This window comes from Bos mutus, chromosome 28 (genome assembly GCF_027580195.1).
Source record: "Bos mutus isolate GX-2022 chromosome 28, NWIPB_WYAK_1.1, whole genome shotgun sequence".
NCBI classification, from domain to species: Eukaryota; Metazoa; Chordata; class Mammalia; order Artiodactyla; family Bovidae; genus Bos; species Bos mutus.
Genome location: NC_091644.1, coordinates 27,645,204 through 27,662,227, shown reverse-complemented (window position 1 = coordinate 27,662,227; position 17,024 = coordinate 27,645,204). Strand labels below are relative to the sequence as shown.

At 42.9% G+C, this 17,024-nt stretch overlaps 1 protein-coding gene across 2 annotated transcripts in view; it reads left to right on the top strand.

Annotated features, from left to right (window-relative positions):
• Window positions 1-17,024, top strand: part of ARID5B (AT-rich interaction domain 5B) — a 192,403-nt gene that overhangs the window by 136,578 nt on the left and 38,801 nt on the right. Inside the window, exons 1-2 of one of the 2 annotated variants that reach the window (XM_005896710.2) lie at window positions 9,206-9,506; window positions 10,945-11,057. In XM_005896710.2, the coding sequence (XP_005896772.1) occupies window positions 9,503-9,506; window positions 10,945-11,057 (117 nt within the window). In that variant the 5' untranslated portion in view covers window positions 9,206-9,502. Of the gene's footprint in view, window positions 1-9,205; window positions 9,507-10,944; window positions 11,058-17,024 lie in introns of those variants that run through there. The other variant, XM_005896709.2, reaches the window with a different exon arrangement.

Genomic DNA, 17,024 nt, shown 5'->3' with positions numbered 1-17,024 from the left:
CCTAGGTCGGTTTCTATGTTGCTGCTGCCACAGGATCAAAAGAGGAGGAGGGGGAGGGGGACAGGCTTTAAATTCAGCAACTGCAACAAGTTATTTGGGAGGATGAGACCTAGGCCAGCCCTCTTCTCAGGGTGATGCCCCCTGGTCTTTTGGGTGCTAAGATTGGGAAAAGAATGCATCTTCTCTCCTGCCCCCTAGAGTTCAAACCTTTTTGTTCTGTCAGCTTTTCTGGGCTCATTGGAGCTCCTGTCTTCAATGAGCAACTTCTCTTTGTGTCGTATGAAGCTGTGGGACTTCAAGTACCTTGGGAGAGTGATGAAGGCCACGCCCTTCCTTTGGGCCGACTGTATCTGACCTCTCTACTTCCTGGCAGATGAAAACTCCAAAAAGAAAAACACATCCAGACCATGAACTTACTCAACAATTTGTGATGGAGAAGCTTTTACTTTCCAGTGAGTCAAAATCACTCATAATCTATTTTCTCTTATTCAGTTTGCAAATGACTTACCTTATGCCCAGCTCATGCTGGCAGCAGGAAAGAATAGTAAGTAAAATTAAAAAATTAGCTCTTTTTCTCAGTTTCTTCTCCTTCCTCCACTCTCTCACTCTTGAAATCTGATGTCAAAGCTTAAAATCTGCTTTGGCATCTTAGTTAAGGAAGTTAATGAAATAACATCTTCATCAGGGCCATTTAGTTACTTTGAGTCAATGATTACCAGATTTGAATTTTACAAAGGAGACATTTCAGGTTTGGCAAAATGTTCGGATACTAACATCTATGCATGACTACCCTCCAAAACAGTGAATAAAAGTCTAGATTGTACTGAAACTTTGAATCATGATTTTTTGCTTCTTATTTTAGCTTCAGATGTTAATCTTATTCTGCCTGCTTTTTAACACACATTTGTATGGACCTATCTGTAATCGTAACATTGAACTGTTGACTAAACTAACATTGCCCAAGAGAAAGATAATGCAAGTCATATGTGAATTAAAATTTCCCAGTAACCACATTTTAAAGGATAAAAAGAAACAGGTAGAGTTAATTTTAATAACATTTAATGTAATGCAGTATATCCAAAATATTTTAATATATAATCAGTATAACATGTTAGTAAGGGCTATTTTGTGTTGTTTTGTATATTCTTGGAAACTCAGTGTGTATTTTATACTTGCAGCACATCTCAATTCAGACTAGATGTCTTGGGTGCTCAAGAGCCCTATGTGGATAGTGGTTGCCGTATTGGACAAAGCAACTCTAAACAGCCCTAGAAACATTTTAGCTTTCACTGAAATACGTGGGATAACTTCTAACATTTTCCGTGTGTTCTCCATGTTCACTGTGAGATTCCTTGGGTATCTCTCTGCTTTTCCCTGCAGTGTGCCATCCTCTCACTCCCAGGAGCTGAGCTCCCTAGCTGGCCCCACTGGGTTATAACGAGCTGACCTTGTTTCATACACCACCAGGCACTGTGGAGCTCATTGCCACTTCTCCACACACACCCCAGGCCCTTTCTCCTCACGCCACTTGGCTGCTGCACACACTATTCTCTGCCACCTGTGGGTTCTGAAAAACGACAAACAGGAATAGTCATCTTTTTGCTTCTAAGTAGGAGACTCTCCTACTTGTTTTTCACTTTGTTTTTGGCTCGCCATGTGGCATGCAGAATCTTAGTTCTGCCACCAGGAACTGAACCTGGGCCCTTGGCAGTTAAAGCACGGAGTCCTCAAGGGGATTCTCGGAAACTGTCGTACTTCCCGTGGCTTCCCAGCTGGCACAGTGGTAAAGGATCTGCCTGACAATGCAGGAGACATAGGAGATGTGGGTTCAGTCTCTGGGTTGGGAAGATCCCCTGGAGAAGGAAATCACAACCCACTCCAGTAATCTTGCCTGGGAAATTCCATGGACGGAAGAGGTTGGCATGCTGCATTCCATGGGGTCGCAAAGACTCAGACACGACTTAGTGACTGAGCGCACACACATCCTACTTCTTAAATTATTCTTTCTGAATGGTAGAAAAACAAGAAGAGAGTGAAAAATCCTCTTTCAGCACAAATTCTTTTCGGGATTTTTAGAAAGAAATTGGGAAACTATTATATGATGATCTTTTACTTTTCCTTATGTGTATGTGTTTGAAAAAGAGAAAAGCCTATACTATATTAGTCCGAGTCTATAATAAGTTAAATATCTCCATGTTAATCCACACACACACACACACACACACACACACACACACACACACAGTCTCTTTTACTTCTTTCCAAGTTGGGAATGTTTTCTTTAGAGATGTAGCAAATCAATTATCCTTAACATTGAGCACGGAATATCTCATTTCCAAACCTGGAGAAATGGCTGAACAAGAAAGTTCTGTTTATATATGAGTTTAAGAATTCTTTTGATATTTACTGCTCCTTGCAAGATTATTCAATACAAAAATGTAGCTTTCACTTCTGTGCTGTCACATACAATAGTAACACCATAGAACGTATCAATCATGGAGTAGAATAAGCAGGTTTATTGATTGTAAAAAAAAGAAAAGAAAAAGAGACAAAGATTAATTCTCTATGCTTAAGAGGTCTTCATAAACTTCATAAATTATAGCCATCAAAATGTCTTTTAAAACCATTTCCAGAGTGACTCTTTAAAGAGCCTAAAACAAAGCACTAGTATCTTAAGTTAATATTCTATTGATATTACAGATAATCGTATTAAGAAAGATTTAAATCTGTGTATATTGAATAGTTATCAAAAAATGCAAACATGGGTTATTTCAGATTCTTAAGAAAGCAGATACAGTGAGCAGTGAGACAACACATTTGTTCTAAGCGTAATAGTTGTGATGCAGCTTTTTTTCCTCAACATCCAGCATGAGCTTTCCTTTTAACTGACGAGCCGGGGGTTTGGAATTGGCTGGTGGATATCTGACATCTGGGGAAATGAATAGCAGGAGAAATGAGTTGCAAGGTAGATGTGAAAGTCACATTTGAGCCACTGTGGTATTTGAGAGTCCAGTTGTTAGTTTTGCTGGGTTCGTGACTTCATGACAAGACTTTGCAGCTGGGGGAGGAAGCGGGACCCCCTGTGTGCAGTCTGAGCACCTAGACGGCACTGCCTCCTTTAGATCTTAAGGACCAAGCTAGGCCCTCAGGTACCCACTCTGCCCCGATGTCTCTTTACAAAATATTTGGAATTCCAGTCTTTCCACAGGCTCCTGATACCATGGTCTATAGACTCCATTACCCCCAAAAGATGAATAACCATTTGCAGGGCAGCTATGAGCTGCTGCCTCCATCCCCTTACAGGTCCTGAAGGGGCTTTTTCATCTGAGATGGTCCCCCTGGCGGAATCTGTGGGCCGCCAGACAGACCAAAGTTTGAGAGGTCTGCAACTGATTTCAGTCACCTTCCCTTCTTAAGAATTCTCTCCATAGTCAATTCTCTGAAGACCCAAATCTCTCCTCACTCTCCACCTCAATTTAGCTCCTAGATATTCCCCATCAAAGTGATGGTGAAAAGCGACTATAATCCCTTTCTTCTTTGCCCAGTGCCTATCATAGACCTCCAGAATATTTCTACATTCCTTTAGAATTCCCTACATCATTTTGGAATAACATATAGATAACATTTGGCCATTTAAATCCTGTCTTCCCCCTCAAGGCACAGAGGGGAAATAAAGATAGAGATCTGCCCATCACTGGTGGTAAAACCTGACTGAAAAAGAGGTTTGCTCTTGCATTAATGGCAAGAATGCACGGAGTCACATGGTTTCAGACCAATTAGCAATACAGATGAGCTAGCAAGTCAAGTTCCATTTATAGGCTGGGGGAAGGGGAGAAGTAAAATAATCTGTGTTGTTAAGTGTTTCTGAGAAATGAAGACCTCCAGGGCAGAGAGAAGGCGGATCAGGAAATAGCTATGCAAATCACATGCCTATGAAATTACTAAAACTTTGATCAGAGGCATTAACAATTGCTCCAGCATTCACAAGTATGAAACAAGGAGTGAGTAAGACAGGGCCAGTTGGGAAGGCATTACAAAAGTGTTTGCTTCCATGGTTTGTTGAGCAGTCAATGAAGTCCACAGCTGTTTTGGACTTAAGTTGCCTGAGCAGTCCAGGTATGACAAATGCAATAATACATTCCACTCTCATTAGTGACTCTTAGGGACCTCAGTGACAAAGAGCCAAAGTTCCTGGACCTCATATAAAGCCTGCTTCATTTTTTTTTTTTTTTCCCCATCCTCTTTCTAATAACACTTCTGCTTACCCTTCCACAGGTGGGAGGAGAGGACCTGGATTCTGTGAGAGTGTAGTTCATTGGAAATGCTAAATTGTATTTAGTAGGCACTGTGGCTCAAGCAACATTAAGGTATGGCTTGGGCTGAAGCAAACTTGGAAACTCAAAGTGGCCGTGACATCCAGAGTAGTGAGTGTGACCATTCCCTGGGGCACACCCCCTCGGTCCCTGTTAAGGGCTGTCTGGTCTGGGTGGCATTTGAGAGTGAGGGCATTTGAGGCTGGCTTAAATGGCAATCCACTCCAGTATCCCTGCCTGGAAAATCTCATGGACAGAAGAGCCTGGTGGGCTTCAGTCCATGGGGTCACAAAGAGTCGGGCACGACTGGGTGACGAACACAACACTTGCTGGCGTCAGTTCACAGCTCTGCTGCTGCTAAGGTGCTACAGTCATGTCCAACTCTTTGCGACCCTATGGATTGTAATCCGCCAGTGCCCTCTCTCCATGGGATTCTCCAGGCCAGAATACTGGATGGGTTGCCATGCCCTCCTCCAGGGGATCTTCCCGACCCAGGGATTGAACCCAAGTCTCCTGCATTGGCAACGGGTTCTTTACCACTAGTACCACCTGGGAAACTCCTCACCACTCTGGACTCACCTTATTAATGCCTTTATTTGAGAGAAAAAAAAAATTACTCTTAAAAAGGAAACTGTCAGAAAAATTATAGGACATGATAACACTCTTGCAGCTTTTTTCTTTTTAAATTTTGTTTAAATTGTGCCTATTGCTCTGAAATCATCATTTAAGCCAGAAAGTCCCCCAGGATGGAGTTGTGCTTGCTAACGGCCTGATGTGTTCGCATCTCAGACAGCACAGTTGCTTCTCAAACATTTCTGTTGAGTGTGGAAAATTATTTATAGACCAACAGAATAAAAGTAAACTTGCATGATCTTAAGTCCATATAAATAATTAATGCTTTGTGAATCCACAGAGTCAACCAATTATCAGACACTGAGTCCCAGCTGCTGCAGTGTTCTAGCCCCGCTCTGTGAGGTGTGGAGTTGGGAGTATATGGAATGTAACTGCGGATTTGAAACAGAATTTCAGGGAATCATTTATGAATTTAAAAGCAAAAATGTTGGCTTTAAGTTAAAGCCAACATGAGAGCTGAGAGCTTCTGTTTTTCTTTTCTTTTTTCCCTAGTATTTGAAAACTGAAATTCTGTGAGAGATTATCTGTGAAATGCCTTTCTTTTATTACACCCATAAATTTCAGGAGTGGCTTTGATCAAGCTTTCTGCCACTCTGGGTTTCTAAATCTTATACTCATATGTTAATAACTTTAAAAACACGCATCCTATTTTTGTTGCAGTGAAAGAGGAAGTTTCTAAATAGTCAAAAGGGAAACGTTGAAAATAGAACACAATAAATGATAACTAAATTAGGGTAGGTTCCCCCCCGAGCCCCGCCCCAGAAAGAGCAATGCTCCATGCTGAAACTTGCCAGAGTATTTTAAGATTATTGTCTATAAAGAAACTGTACCAAAGAATTGAGATGCTCAGAGGAAAGGCATTAAAGAAATGCAAAGTATTATCAGTAATGCACACTATACATAGAACGGTGTTTGCGAGTCCTATTTTAATACTTCAGTCTGTGGAGTTTAGTTTTCTGACTTGTGTTTAGTGTTTAAAAAACACACACAACTTGCAAATCAAATGAGTTTATGCTCTGCCGGCTTCCTCTAGACATTGACCCTGGGGGTCAAACTCTTAGGAAAATGATGCCTGGTTTTCCATTCCCCTAATTCCAGTCTCTACCAACAAGCAAGTCCTATCTCTGAGTGGGAGCTCACAGAGAATTTCTCGAGAAACTGTGTAGCTGCGTTGGCAACAAAATCCTCTCTGCAAAAGGAGAAGAAAGAGTTGTTAACTGATGAGTCAATCCAGCTTTTATAGCAGTTTATCTTCGTGGTATTTCCAAGAGCATAAATGTTATAAAAAAAGAGACGGTCATGACAGGAAGAACACAGTAGGAAAAAAAACAGAAACGTTTAAGCCAAAAGCAATTTACTTTGCCAGTAACTGGTTACATTTCCTTTGTTTTATTATTATTATTGCAGTATGAAAGTTTCCCACACCTGCACTGCCTGACACATAACTTGTCAGAACCCACAGTGAAGTAAATACATAATTGAGTACCTGCAGCTCTGAGCTTCTAGACTCTTTAAGGGAAAAAAAAAAGCATGTTTTGCTCTACTGTCAGAAAAAAAAAGACTATGATTCATTAATAGTTGAAGGAGTTTTTTTAAAAAAGGGAATATACAAAACACAAGGGTTAAGTATCAGTAGCCTGGACCACTAGCAGTAGCCGATTTCTCCTGGGATTAACACCTATAGAAATAGCCGTGACTTCACAATGGTGAATACTTGTTAATTTCATGGCACTGAGTAAGAGGAACAGATGGGCAGTCGGAGAGAGAAGATACTTTTTAAAAAAAAACCGTAGACATCATTCACTGATCAGGCAGAAAAGTCCGTCGATGGCGCACTGCAAGGGGGTGATGTACTTGGTGCTCTAAGTCTTATTGGAACGCTGTGACTTTGGTGAAAGTCTCATCACCTACTACTCAGGATTGATGGGGACCCTCTGCTCACCAGCAGGGCTGGAGGATGCTGTTTGATACCTGAGATGGGCTATAGCGCCCTCGTGCTCTCTGTGTGGTATTTGAGAGTGTTTTCATTTGGGGATAGCTCCCTGGAGTCTGCCAGCCCAAGTTAAGAATGTAAATACGTCGTTATAAGATACAGCAAGTGTGTATGTAAAAGGGAAGTTCCGGAAAGCAGGGGCTCTGGGTAAAGTCAGTTGCCTGGGTGGGAAGCTTTCTACTACCAGTAACCAGTGGTATGAACTAAGACAAAATAATTTCTATCTCAGTTACCTGGTCTGTAAAATGGGGATAATAATAATTGTACCTTACTGTGGGCTTGTTTTGAGTTTTAAATGAGTTGTTGTATACAAAGCTCTGATTGGCAAGACAAAGTGCTCTGTAAGCATCAGTAATTATTATTATTAATAATATTTGTGGATAATATTGAAAACATTCATGCAAAGAGCACTGATTGAACTCTATGAATACGCCAGGCCAGGGTTGGCCTGTGGGTATATACTGTACACATGTCAAAGTAGCTGTGCATTTATTGATTCATGCTCTATTTTTTAGAGTAGAACTGACTAGAACCAACTATGCTGTCAGTACATGTATTGCTAGCTTCCAAGAATCATTTTCTTGGTAGAGACTGGCCTCCTCTACAGCAGCTGGAGCTGGTGTGACTATGGAGTTACAGGATTTGGGTTCTCTCAGTAAGTCTGCGGCCCTTAGCTGTCAAGCAGAGGGGCAGGTGTAAGTTGGTCCAGGGCAGCTGAGAGGAGGTGGGCTGTTTCTTTAATAAAAGAGTCAAAGGCCAGAGCAAGCCCATCCCTGACCACCACCATACCATAAAGCATTTGTTTTCATTCACCCCCCTAGCAAATAATTTGCTTTTTTGTGACCCTGTAGGAAAAAAAGAGTAATTTGGGGACAAGAATATTTGCTGTCCCCAGAAGCCAGCCCTGCAGTCCCAAAGCTTCACCTTAGTTCTAGTGGATCTAAAAACTCTCTTAATTGTATCGTGGAGGCTCTTAACCTGTACGGAGTCCTTCATGCTTCCCCTAGTACTTTTAACATCTGGTGTTCGGTTTATTTGCTCATTGCGTGTGGGACAAGATCATGGCCCCACTGAGATGCCAGACACAATTACCCTAAGCAGGAACCAAAGGCTCATCTCCCACTGTGGGAGATCTCATCTCCCACAGTAAATTCCTGTCACTGGTGTTTGCTCCCAGAGCTCACAGGTGAGCAGGAAAGGTGAATGCCATTTACAGGTGCCCAATGTGATGGGTATACACACAGTCAAGTTGACGGGCCTAGCTCTTGACACCAAGGACATATATGTGGGCATCTTTATTTCCAGCAGTCACTTGATTGTTCAACAGTGTATTAGGCATTACTGCCCCTGGGTGGGTACTGGGGCCGAGAGAGATGAATCGGACATGGTCCTGCCATTGAGGACTCTCCGACTCAGTGTAAGAATAAGCCAGCTAAAGTATAAATAACACAATGATACCTTCCATAAGAGAAGGTCAGAAAAGGAGCTCAGAGGTAAGACTAACAGAGGTATTCAAATTTGATACTTAAGGGATTGGTGGGATTTACCTAACCATACCTGAAATACCAGTGTACTTGCCTTCTGAGGAACAAAAGACTTTTTCTCTTGATCAGATTCTACTTAGAGCTTAAGTTTGTGTGACCAGACTATTAGGTGCTAGTCTGTTCTAAATTTGTAATTCTCAGAATTTGCTGGGGAAGGGCATGTGCCTCTCTGGGTTCTAAGAGCAGCTCAAAGAATGGAGAAAATAGACCCGATTTGGGGATGACTTATTGTCAGTTCCCGGAACCTCTGCCTTTATTTAAAACAGCCTGTTCAATGTGAGTTCTCTCTGTCTAAAAGGCCTTTGGGATTTGAAAGCTTTTCTGGAAATAAATGCCTTTTAGGTTTAAATGCTTTTTGCCAAAATTGTTAGGCAGGAAAGATCATAGTAACAAGTCTTAGAACAGAGGCAGTGTTGTTTTGTCCCTTTTAATGAAATGCCCCAGACCTACCTCTAGTTCTGTCAGTTTCTGTCAGCTCTCTGCTGGGCTATTATTTTGATAAGGGACTTGAAAGTACATCCTTCCTTCACCGTCATTAAAGTCTTAGCACTTGGGTCAGTTGTGGAAACACTTCTGTGCTACACGGAGAGTCCTCAAATCAAAATAGTCCCCACCCTGGCTCCAGGCAGAGGACCTCATCAGTTCATGGAAGGTGGCATCAGGCTCTGACAGGGGAGCTGGAGGTCAGGAGCCACAGAACAGGCAGGATGAAGTCACCCACCCCACTCGGGGAGGTGGAGAGAGGCGAGCCCTGCCTGCCAGTCTGGCAACTCCAGCCAAGCCCTCGGAGCTCATCCCACACACCCCGTGCTAGTCACTGCTGTGTTTACATGAGTAATGGAGCTGCCGGGGGAGGGGAGTTGTAAGCAGAGCGCTGAGCCTCGCAGCTCGCATTCGGAGGGAAGCTGACATCCACACCAAGTCGGGTGGAGACTTCCAGGGACGTGGGGCCGGGGAGAAGTCACATGCTGTAGCTTTCATGAGCACAGACATCGTCAAGCAGATGTTTGCCGACTGGAATGGGTAATCGCCGCTTTCTCTTTGCTTGATTTTCTGTTTGTGAGTTTGTATCCCTTTGGTAATGCCAGGATCGCTTTCTGAGATGGGCTTTCAGACAGACATTGTGAGGAGATGAGAGGAGAGCAGATTTGGGAAGCGGGGACTCTGAGCCCCAAAACCACTTTTGAAACTTTGGCCTGATTTGAAAGGCAGCTCTGCTTTATGGTGCTTTGTCAACAGCAAGACTGTTATCCACAGTAGAAAATCAAATTAGTGGGATTAATTGTGTTTGTAAGATGAGTATGATGTACAGTGTCCTAAAACCACTGGCTAACTGCATGACATAAGTAAGATTAACAACAATTAAGAGGGGTGGAGTTGTTCAGATTTCGCATGGCCATAATCATACCTTAAAGCAATAATAATTAAAAAAAAAAGTGTGGTACCTTGAAAGGGCCTAAAGAAATTGCTTGGGATGTAATTGGTTAGTTTGAAATTCTTCAAGGGCTAGCCGGTTAGTTGGTTTGTTTTAATTTTGCTTGACTGGGTAACTGGTGAAGTTAAATGTGAAAACTGATGCCGGAGAGTCATAGCAGCACTCAATAAACAGCAGCCTTTTTTTTTTTTTTTTTCTCCTTCTTTTATGGATCTTAAAGGGATTCAACCTCAGCATCCAAGATGAAATATAACTTTGATTTGTGTCTTGTCTGTGGCTTTTAAAAAGTATAATCTCCACGGAATCAGGCTAACTCCAGTATGATCTTTGGAAGTTATTTTAAATAACCCTCAAGATCTTCATAAAGTATATATATATATATATATATAGAAAAGAAAAAAGAGCATACTGCCTTAAATGTACCTGCCAGATTCGCTGAGATCTGAAACATGCTGGTTGCAATACTGTTAGTAAACACATTTGGTAGTATTTTTCAGATTATTGTGAATGCCTCTGTCTACAGCTCTCCCTTACTTATTTGTATCATACTTTGAGAAAATGCTTACCTTTCCACTTTTGAAGAGAGAGGTTTTCAAGTGTTACATTACTATGATGCCATAACGGGCTGGCATATCACTTGGGTTTCCGAAAACAAGATACAAAGCAAAACATAAAGAATGAGCCTGGCTCAGGGCTGTCTTTCAAGGCCAGTGTGTGTTTCTTGTGTAACAACAGGGAAGTGCGCTTTCCTTATCATCGTCCTTTAAAGCCGAGGGCTTCATTGTATTTACATTAATTAGACGTGTTCCAGTGTAACAGGTTAGCTTTGGGAAACATGTCCAGAAGTGCAGAGGCTATGTAGACGCAGCCCTTCAGAGAGGGACGTCTGAAAGGAGGCTTGGCTACCGCAGATGTGTACATTTCTCAGAACAATTAGAGGGCGCCGCTGGAGTGAGTGTCTCAGTTTTTAATAAGGAAACCCACGCAAATGAAAATGCCTCTCAATTGTTCTCCATTTGTTTTCAGCGCCAAATCTTAAAGGCAGACCACGCAAAAAGAAGCCATGCCCACAAAGAAGAGACTCTCTCAGTGGTGGGAAAGATCCCAACAACAATTCCGATGGCAAATCCGTTGCCAAGGTACAGTCATTTGGCTCCCCAGTATTCGCTGGGATTCGTTTTTGCTGCATCTTTTTATTTTTCCCTTTTTCTCTTTATCTCTGTGCGCCTGTGTCTTGGTGGCAGTTTTCAATTCAGAATCTGACTTTGGTATTCACAGCTCTCTGCTGTGCCTGTTCCTGCCACCCCCCTCCCCTGGCGGGGGTTGAGGGGGGAGCTGGGGGAGGGGCAGTGGAGGCATTTTGATTAGTCAACAGAAAGACTTCCCACCTCCCGGCTTGGAGGGTTGGGTAAAGGACAGATGATTAAGCGCCCACGTCATTGAGGCTGAGATTTCATAGTAGGTGACACAATGACATAGTTTACTCTGCTGGTATCAAAAATAGACTGGATGAACCATCCTCTTTCTGAATGTATTCATCTAAATATGCTTCAGAGATGAAAACTGGATGGAATTAGAAATGGCTAGAATGAATTTTTTTTTCAAGTTATTTTTTTTTCCAAATCCCCTCTAATTGACCTTAGGATTAAAGACTCGTAGCCCAGTCCTTACATGTATACATATACTTGTATACACATTTATGTTTTTAAAGATCATTCATAATGCGGAATGGAAGTCCAAATTCTAGACTCTCTTTCAGGACCTGGGGCCGTTTTGCCTTAGCATTCTTAGGAATCTTGAAAGTGCATGCCTGAAGAATTTAGCACCGTGAAGGGTGAAGTGTCACTTCATATTTTTAGGCTTATCTTTTTCACTTTTGTGGGCTTGGATCGTATTTCCATGATTCCGTTTACGGGGTGTTTGCGTTTAGGTGTTGTTTCTGTGCCAAAGACAGCAATAGCCCCTTTAAGACCTGAATTGAAGCCCAGAATTCAACTGACACCGCATTTCCAGATCCAAGGACTAAACTTACAAAAATGGGAGCATTTTTAGTGAATCTAGAAGATCCTGATGTGGAAAACCATGACTTCAGTTCTGTGTTGGCAGTTGACTGTTTTTCTGCCATGCCCTCCACTTCTCTTCCAGTGTAAAGAAGCAAATCACAGACATTCACATTCTGTATCTTATCTTCAAGCATGACTGTTTCATCGGGAAGTTCTGAGGACTTTCAAAATTGCAAAGGGTTAAAAAGATCACCTAGTAGAAATGTATATTTTCTGGCTAAAAACCAATCTGTTTTTGCCTAAAGTTATTTTTGTTCTATTCCTTTGACCTCCTGTGAGTGAGTCCATGTGGATACCGAGGGTGACATTTTCTCGTAATTGGGACATCTTGGCCCTACAAGTACCTATCCAGGACTTTGGCTTCTGTGATCTTGAAGGATGTCAGCGGGAACAGTTTATTCCCTATGATGTGGCTTGCAAGATACTGCAGGATGGAGCCAAGACAGATCATAGCCCTCAGCAGAGCTTGTACTGACAGCATCTCGTGTTGGAGCCCTGCCCCATACCTCTAAGGTGATGTCATGTGTTTATCCCAGCACGTTCTGCACCTGAGCCCAGCAGGATGAAGCTCCTTCTCGAGTCATTTGCAGCCACCACCACAGTAAGCCTCTGGGAATTTTACAGAACTCACACAATTGACCTGCAAGAACAGTACCTCTCCTTCCATGGAAGGCAGCTCAGGACTCATACTGGGACCCACAAAACTGAAGAAAACTGGAGACTGTATTTGCTGCTCACCTGCTTCTTAGGAGGAATGGTAGTCTAGCCTTGGTTTTCTAAGTGACCCTTTCCATCTGCCCTGCCCAGCACTGCCATTCAGCATCTTTACAAGGAGGAGGCTTGCCCTTCCATCACAGATATCAGTGGCGAGTGGATGAACATCACTCTGTAGTCAGCTCCCAGGGACCAGTCTGAATGCCTTGCTTTTCTTGGGAGTCTTGGATTACAGTCCTGCCTTGGCTGCTTCCACTGGGTCTGGAAAGACCACTTCACCTAGAAGAGACAGGCTGGTAGCTATGAAGTATGGTGGGCTTCTGTTGTCACTGACGAATGGATGCAAAGTCCCTGCAGAATAAGCAAGCCACATCTGGGGCCAGGAAAACCATGCAAAAGGCATGTGTATCTTGGAGTGGTCTCTTCTCAGTAAATACTACAGGAGAGGTTACAAGCCTGTGACCATCTGATCAGTTGCTGAACTGGAAGCAACGTTGCAGGTGACAGTTGGGCTTTTTAACCAAGACCTGTGTGGTTTTTTTCACAAGTGCCTCAAACAGACCACTTCTAACTATGGATAAGTACCAGCTTTCTGCAGCTCCATGCAACAAAGTGCTGTCAGAGTAAGAACCCACTCAGTTTGTCGTCTGCATGACTGGAAAAGCAGGTCAAGTTAATTTGCCTGTCGCCATCCAGAGTTTGCCCTCTTTTAGTGAGAACATGAAAACTTTGCAAGACTGTGTTTTCCAAGGGACAGAGAATGCATGGCTTTACAATGACAGAGTCATGGAGAAGAGGCTACCAGTTCTCTGAAGATGACAAGAACATGTCCTACCCAAATCCAGGTCTGGGGCAAAAAACTTATTCACATGGTGACTTATATAAGAGAAGTCTTCTTAGCCTGGCTCTCAAATGAAAGGCCTCCGTTGATAGAAGGCAAATGACTTTTCACATCCTGTAAGCACTTTGCAATGACCAGAAGTACACAACAGGCGGCTTATATTCTAGAAGGACCATTGGAAAGGGAAACTGCAGTATGTTCTTTCACTGAAATCACCAACATACTTTCACTATTTTACAAATGTGATACTTTCGTTATTTTCAGTATTTTTCATCCCATTTGGTCCTAAGAACTTACCCCGGGGATTATCCTTCTTGCTTTCTTGAGGAGGAAAATGAGGATTTCCGAGGAAGTTAGTGACCAAATAGAAATTAGACTCTGGTTCCTTTCCTGCTGGTTCAGCACATCCTGCTGCCTGGGTTGAAGGCTGGATTAGTTACAGCTCAATCCAGTGAAAGGATGTGGTTAATATCAAATAGGTGGTGGTTCACTGCAAACATTAAGTGTGGATCCTTTAATTAGCACTTCCTCAATCACTCTGGAAACCCCAAAGCTCTTAGTGAACTCGACAAGTGTAAGGCGCTCAGGTCAGGAAAAACAGACTATAGTAATTACCTGTTACCATCAAAAGGCTGGGCTTTCTTGAGGTCTACATGAAGACTAGTTCCCGTGTAATATTTCAGTAGCTTAAAATGCTGAAACAGTTTCCGGTAAGTGTGAAAAATTGTACAAAGGAACTTGACCTGGTCCTACCCAGAAACAGAGTTATCCTCTAGAGGGCTCACGTATGTTGAGAAATGCATGCAGTTAGTCTGTGAAGGGAAACTACTGCTCGTGTCTTCCGAATCCCCCAGACTCAAGAAAGAGCTCATTGAGGCTCAGGATGCAATCCAGAAGGCGGCAGCCAGGCTGCACCTGGAGCCTTTCCTGTCGTCGGGGGTCTGATGACTTTGGGCTGGGTTCGTGTGGGCTCTCCATGCCGCCTTTTGTCTCTGGTTGTTTCTGCATGGGTGAGGCAGCTCCCTGGACACTGAGGGGCAAAGCTCATACTCCCTTAACTTCTGGCCTATTCTCACTGCAAACTTAAGATTCAGCCTGATTTTATATGCAGAGCTGTTTTTAAGGGGTTTAGAGTGAGGAGATCTGAGTTCTAGACTCCGAGTTCTACCTGACCCTAGCCACACGCCAAAATACATCACCTCGCTGAGCTTCAGTTTCTTCCTCTGTAAAATGGGACTCAGGGATGCTTGTATGAAGCCCACGGCGCTGTTCCCAGCTCACTGTGGCTACTGCATTCATGCTGGTTTCTTTCCCTTTGCTTGACACACAACAGAAAGAATGGAGCTCTTTACACTCTAGAAACCACCTAGCTTTATCTTCTACTTCTCACTTGGTAAATCACATTTCTAAGCTATAGGTTTTGTAATGCTTAGTAATAAGATACACTTTTTAATTGGAAGAATGTTTTGACTCATTGGAAAAGACCCTGATGCTGGGAAAGATTGAGGGCAGGAGGAGAAGAGGGCATGAGGATGAGATGGTTTAATGGCATCATCGACTCAATAGACATGAGTTTGAACAAACTCTAGGAGATAGTGAAGGACAGGGAAGACTGGCATGCTGCAGTCCATGGGGTTGCAAAGAGTCAGACATGACTGAGCAACTGAACAATAACATTTTGACTATCAGTTTAGTATTTTTATGAGTGTCAGTAAAAGATAGTGTTTAAAACCATAAGTCCTTGAGTGAGACTGCCATGCCATGCCGTGCTGAGTCACTTGTCATGTCTGACTCTTTGCAACCCCATGGACTGTAGCCCACCAGACTCCTCTGTCCATGGGATTCTCCAGTCAAGAATACTGGAGTGGGTTGAGACTACTAAGGTTCAAATCCCTAACTCACTACTTACTAACCTGGATGCTAGATGCGATCCTATGGTCTTGGACGTGTTACTCTTCCTCTCGTACCTCAGTCTCCCCATTTCTGATAGGAGGGTGATAACCTGCCCTGTTAGGGTCACGAGCATGAAAGGAGATAACACCAAAAAAGGGCTTAGAATAGAGCTGGATTACATAGTAAGCACTCAGAAAAAGCCAGGAAGCAATACAGATTAGAACTGGAGTGATTTTTATGATTTCAAAGAGCTGTTAAATTATAGATTTCATCAGAACTTTAGACTCAACAATCTAAAATTTGGCAGTGAAAAATGATGACAACATAAAGTTTCCCAGGATGCTCGCCTTAATCTAATGTTACAAAGTACTAAAGTTTGAAAATAACTGTAAGTAGAAATCCTACATGGGAAAATGTTTTCATCCCATTTCCACTGCCCTTTAAAAATGAAAATCTTATCTAGAGGCTGGGTTGAATGAGTTGTGCAGGAAGTTTTATTTATTTATTTTTTTCAGGACCCATCTAGATATTAAACTGGTGTGTTCCTGTGAGAGAATCAGCAATAAAGAAAACCCTTGTAGAGGAGATGTTTCCCTTTAATAAATAAGCATAGCCTTTTATGTTCTTAGTGCTTGCAAAGGAGAATCTGAATGGAAGGACAGAGAGGGGTCAGGAATCTGAAAGGGAAAACCTTGTCGACTGTGTGGGACATGTTAATTCACCATATTTCCCGGACACTCGTCCTCTCCTCGCCGATGTTAGGTCGGAGATGTAAAGAATATTGGAACCTACTCCTTCCCCGTGGGCGCACTTGAACTTGAAGCTTGACCCTTTGTACTTCCCCCTTTGACAGTTAAAACAGCTCAGCACCTTAGCGTATTATTTAACAAGCATCAAAGGCCTCTTGTAGAACATGGCAGTGAGGCGGGAACGTGGGGTTAGCTGCTCCATGTGGTCCATTTACCACCATTTATTTTTTTAATTCTGAAGCTTTTCACTTACTCCTCCTGGGTTTTTACTTGACCTCTACTTTTTCCTTTGTGGCCACTTAACATCTACGAGATTTTCAGAGCTGACTGAAAAGCTAGGCACCCTCATTAAAGAGGGGGGTGTCTGGTTTCCTATGGGGGGTGTGTCTGGGCATCACGCTCGGGTGACGGATGGCGGAGACTCTGCCGGTGCTCCCGACATCAGCCAGCATTGGCCTGTTTTTCCAGGTTGCTGGGAAGAGTTGCAACAAGATCAGTTTACTATGAAGAAATGCACTTGCCTTTCATCTTGATCCAAAGTGCAGAACCTGGGACTCTTACTAAGAACGCAGGGTTCCTTCCATGATGACAGTAACCACTGGTACCCCTTAGGAAAATAAAGTGTATAAAGAGACAGGAGAGTGGTCCCAGCAGGTGTAAACACTTTCTGGTTTCACATCAACATGCTGGTAAGGAGTCTAAAAGAGGCTGGCATAGTTTGGCAAACCATGGCCCACTGACCACCTGTTTCTATAAATAAGATGTTATTGGAACACAGCCTCATCCGTTTGTTTACATACTGTGTGTGATGGCTCTCGTCTCTAGCATTGAGTACTTGTGACCAAG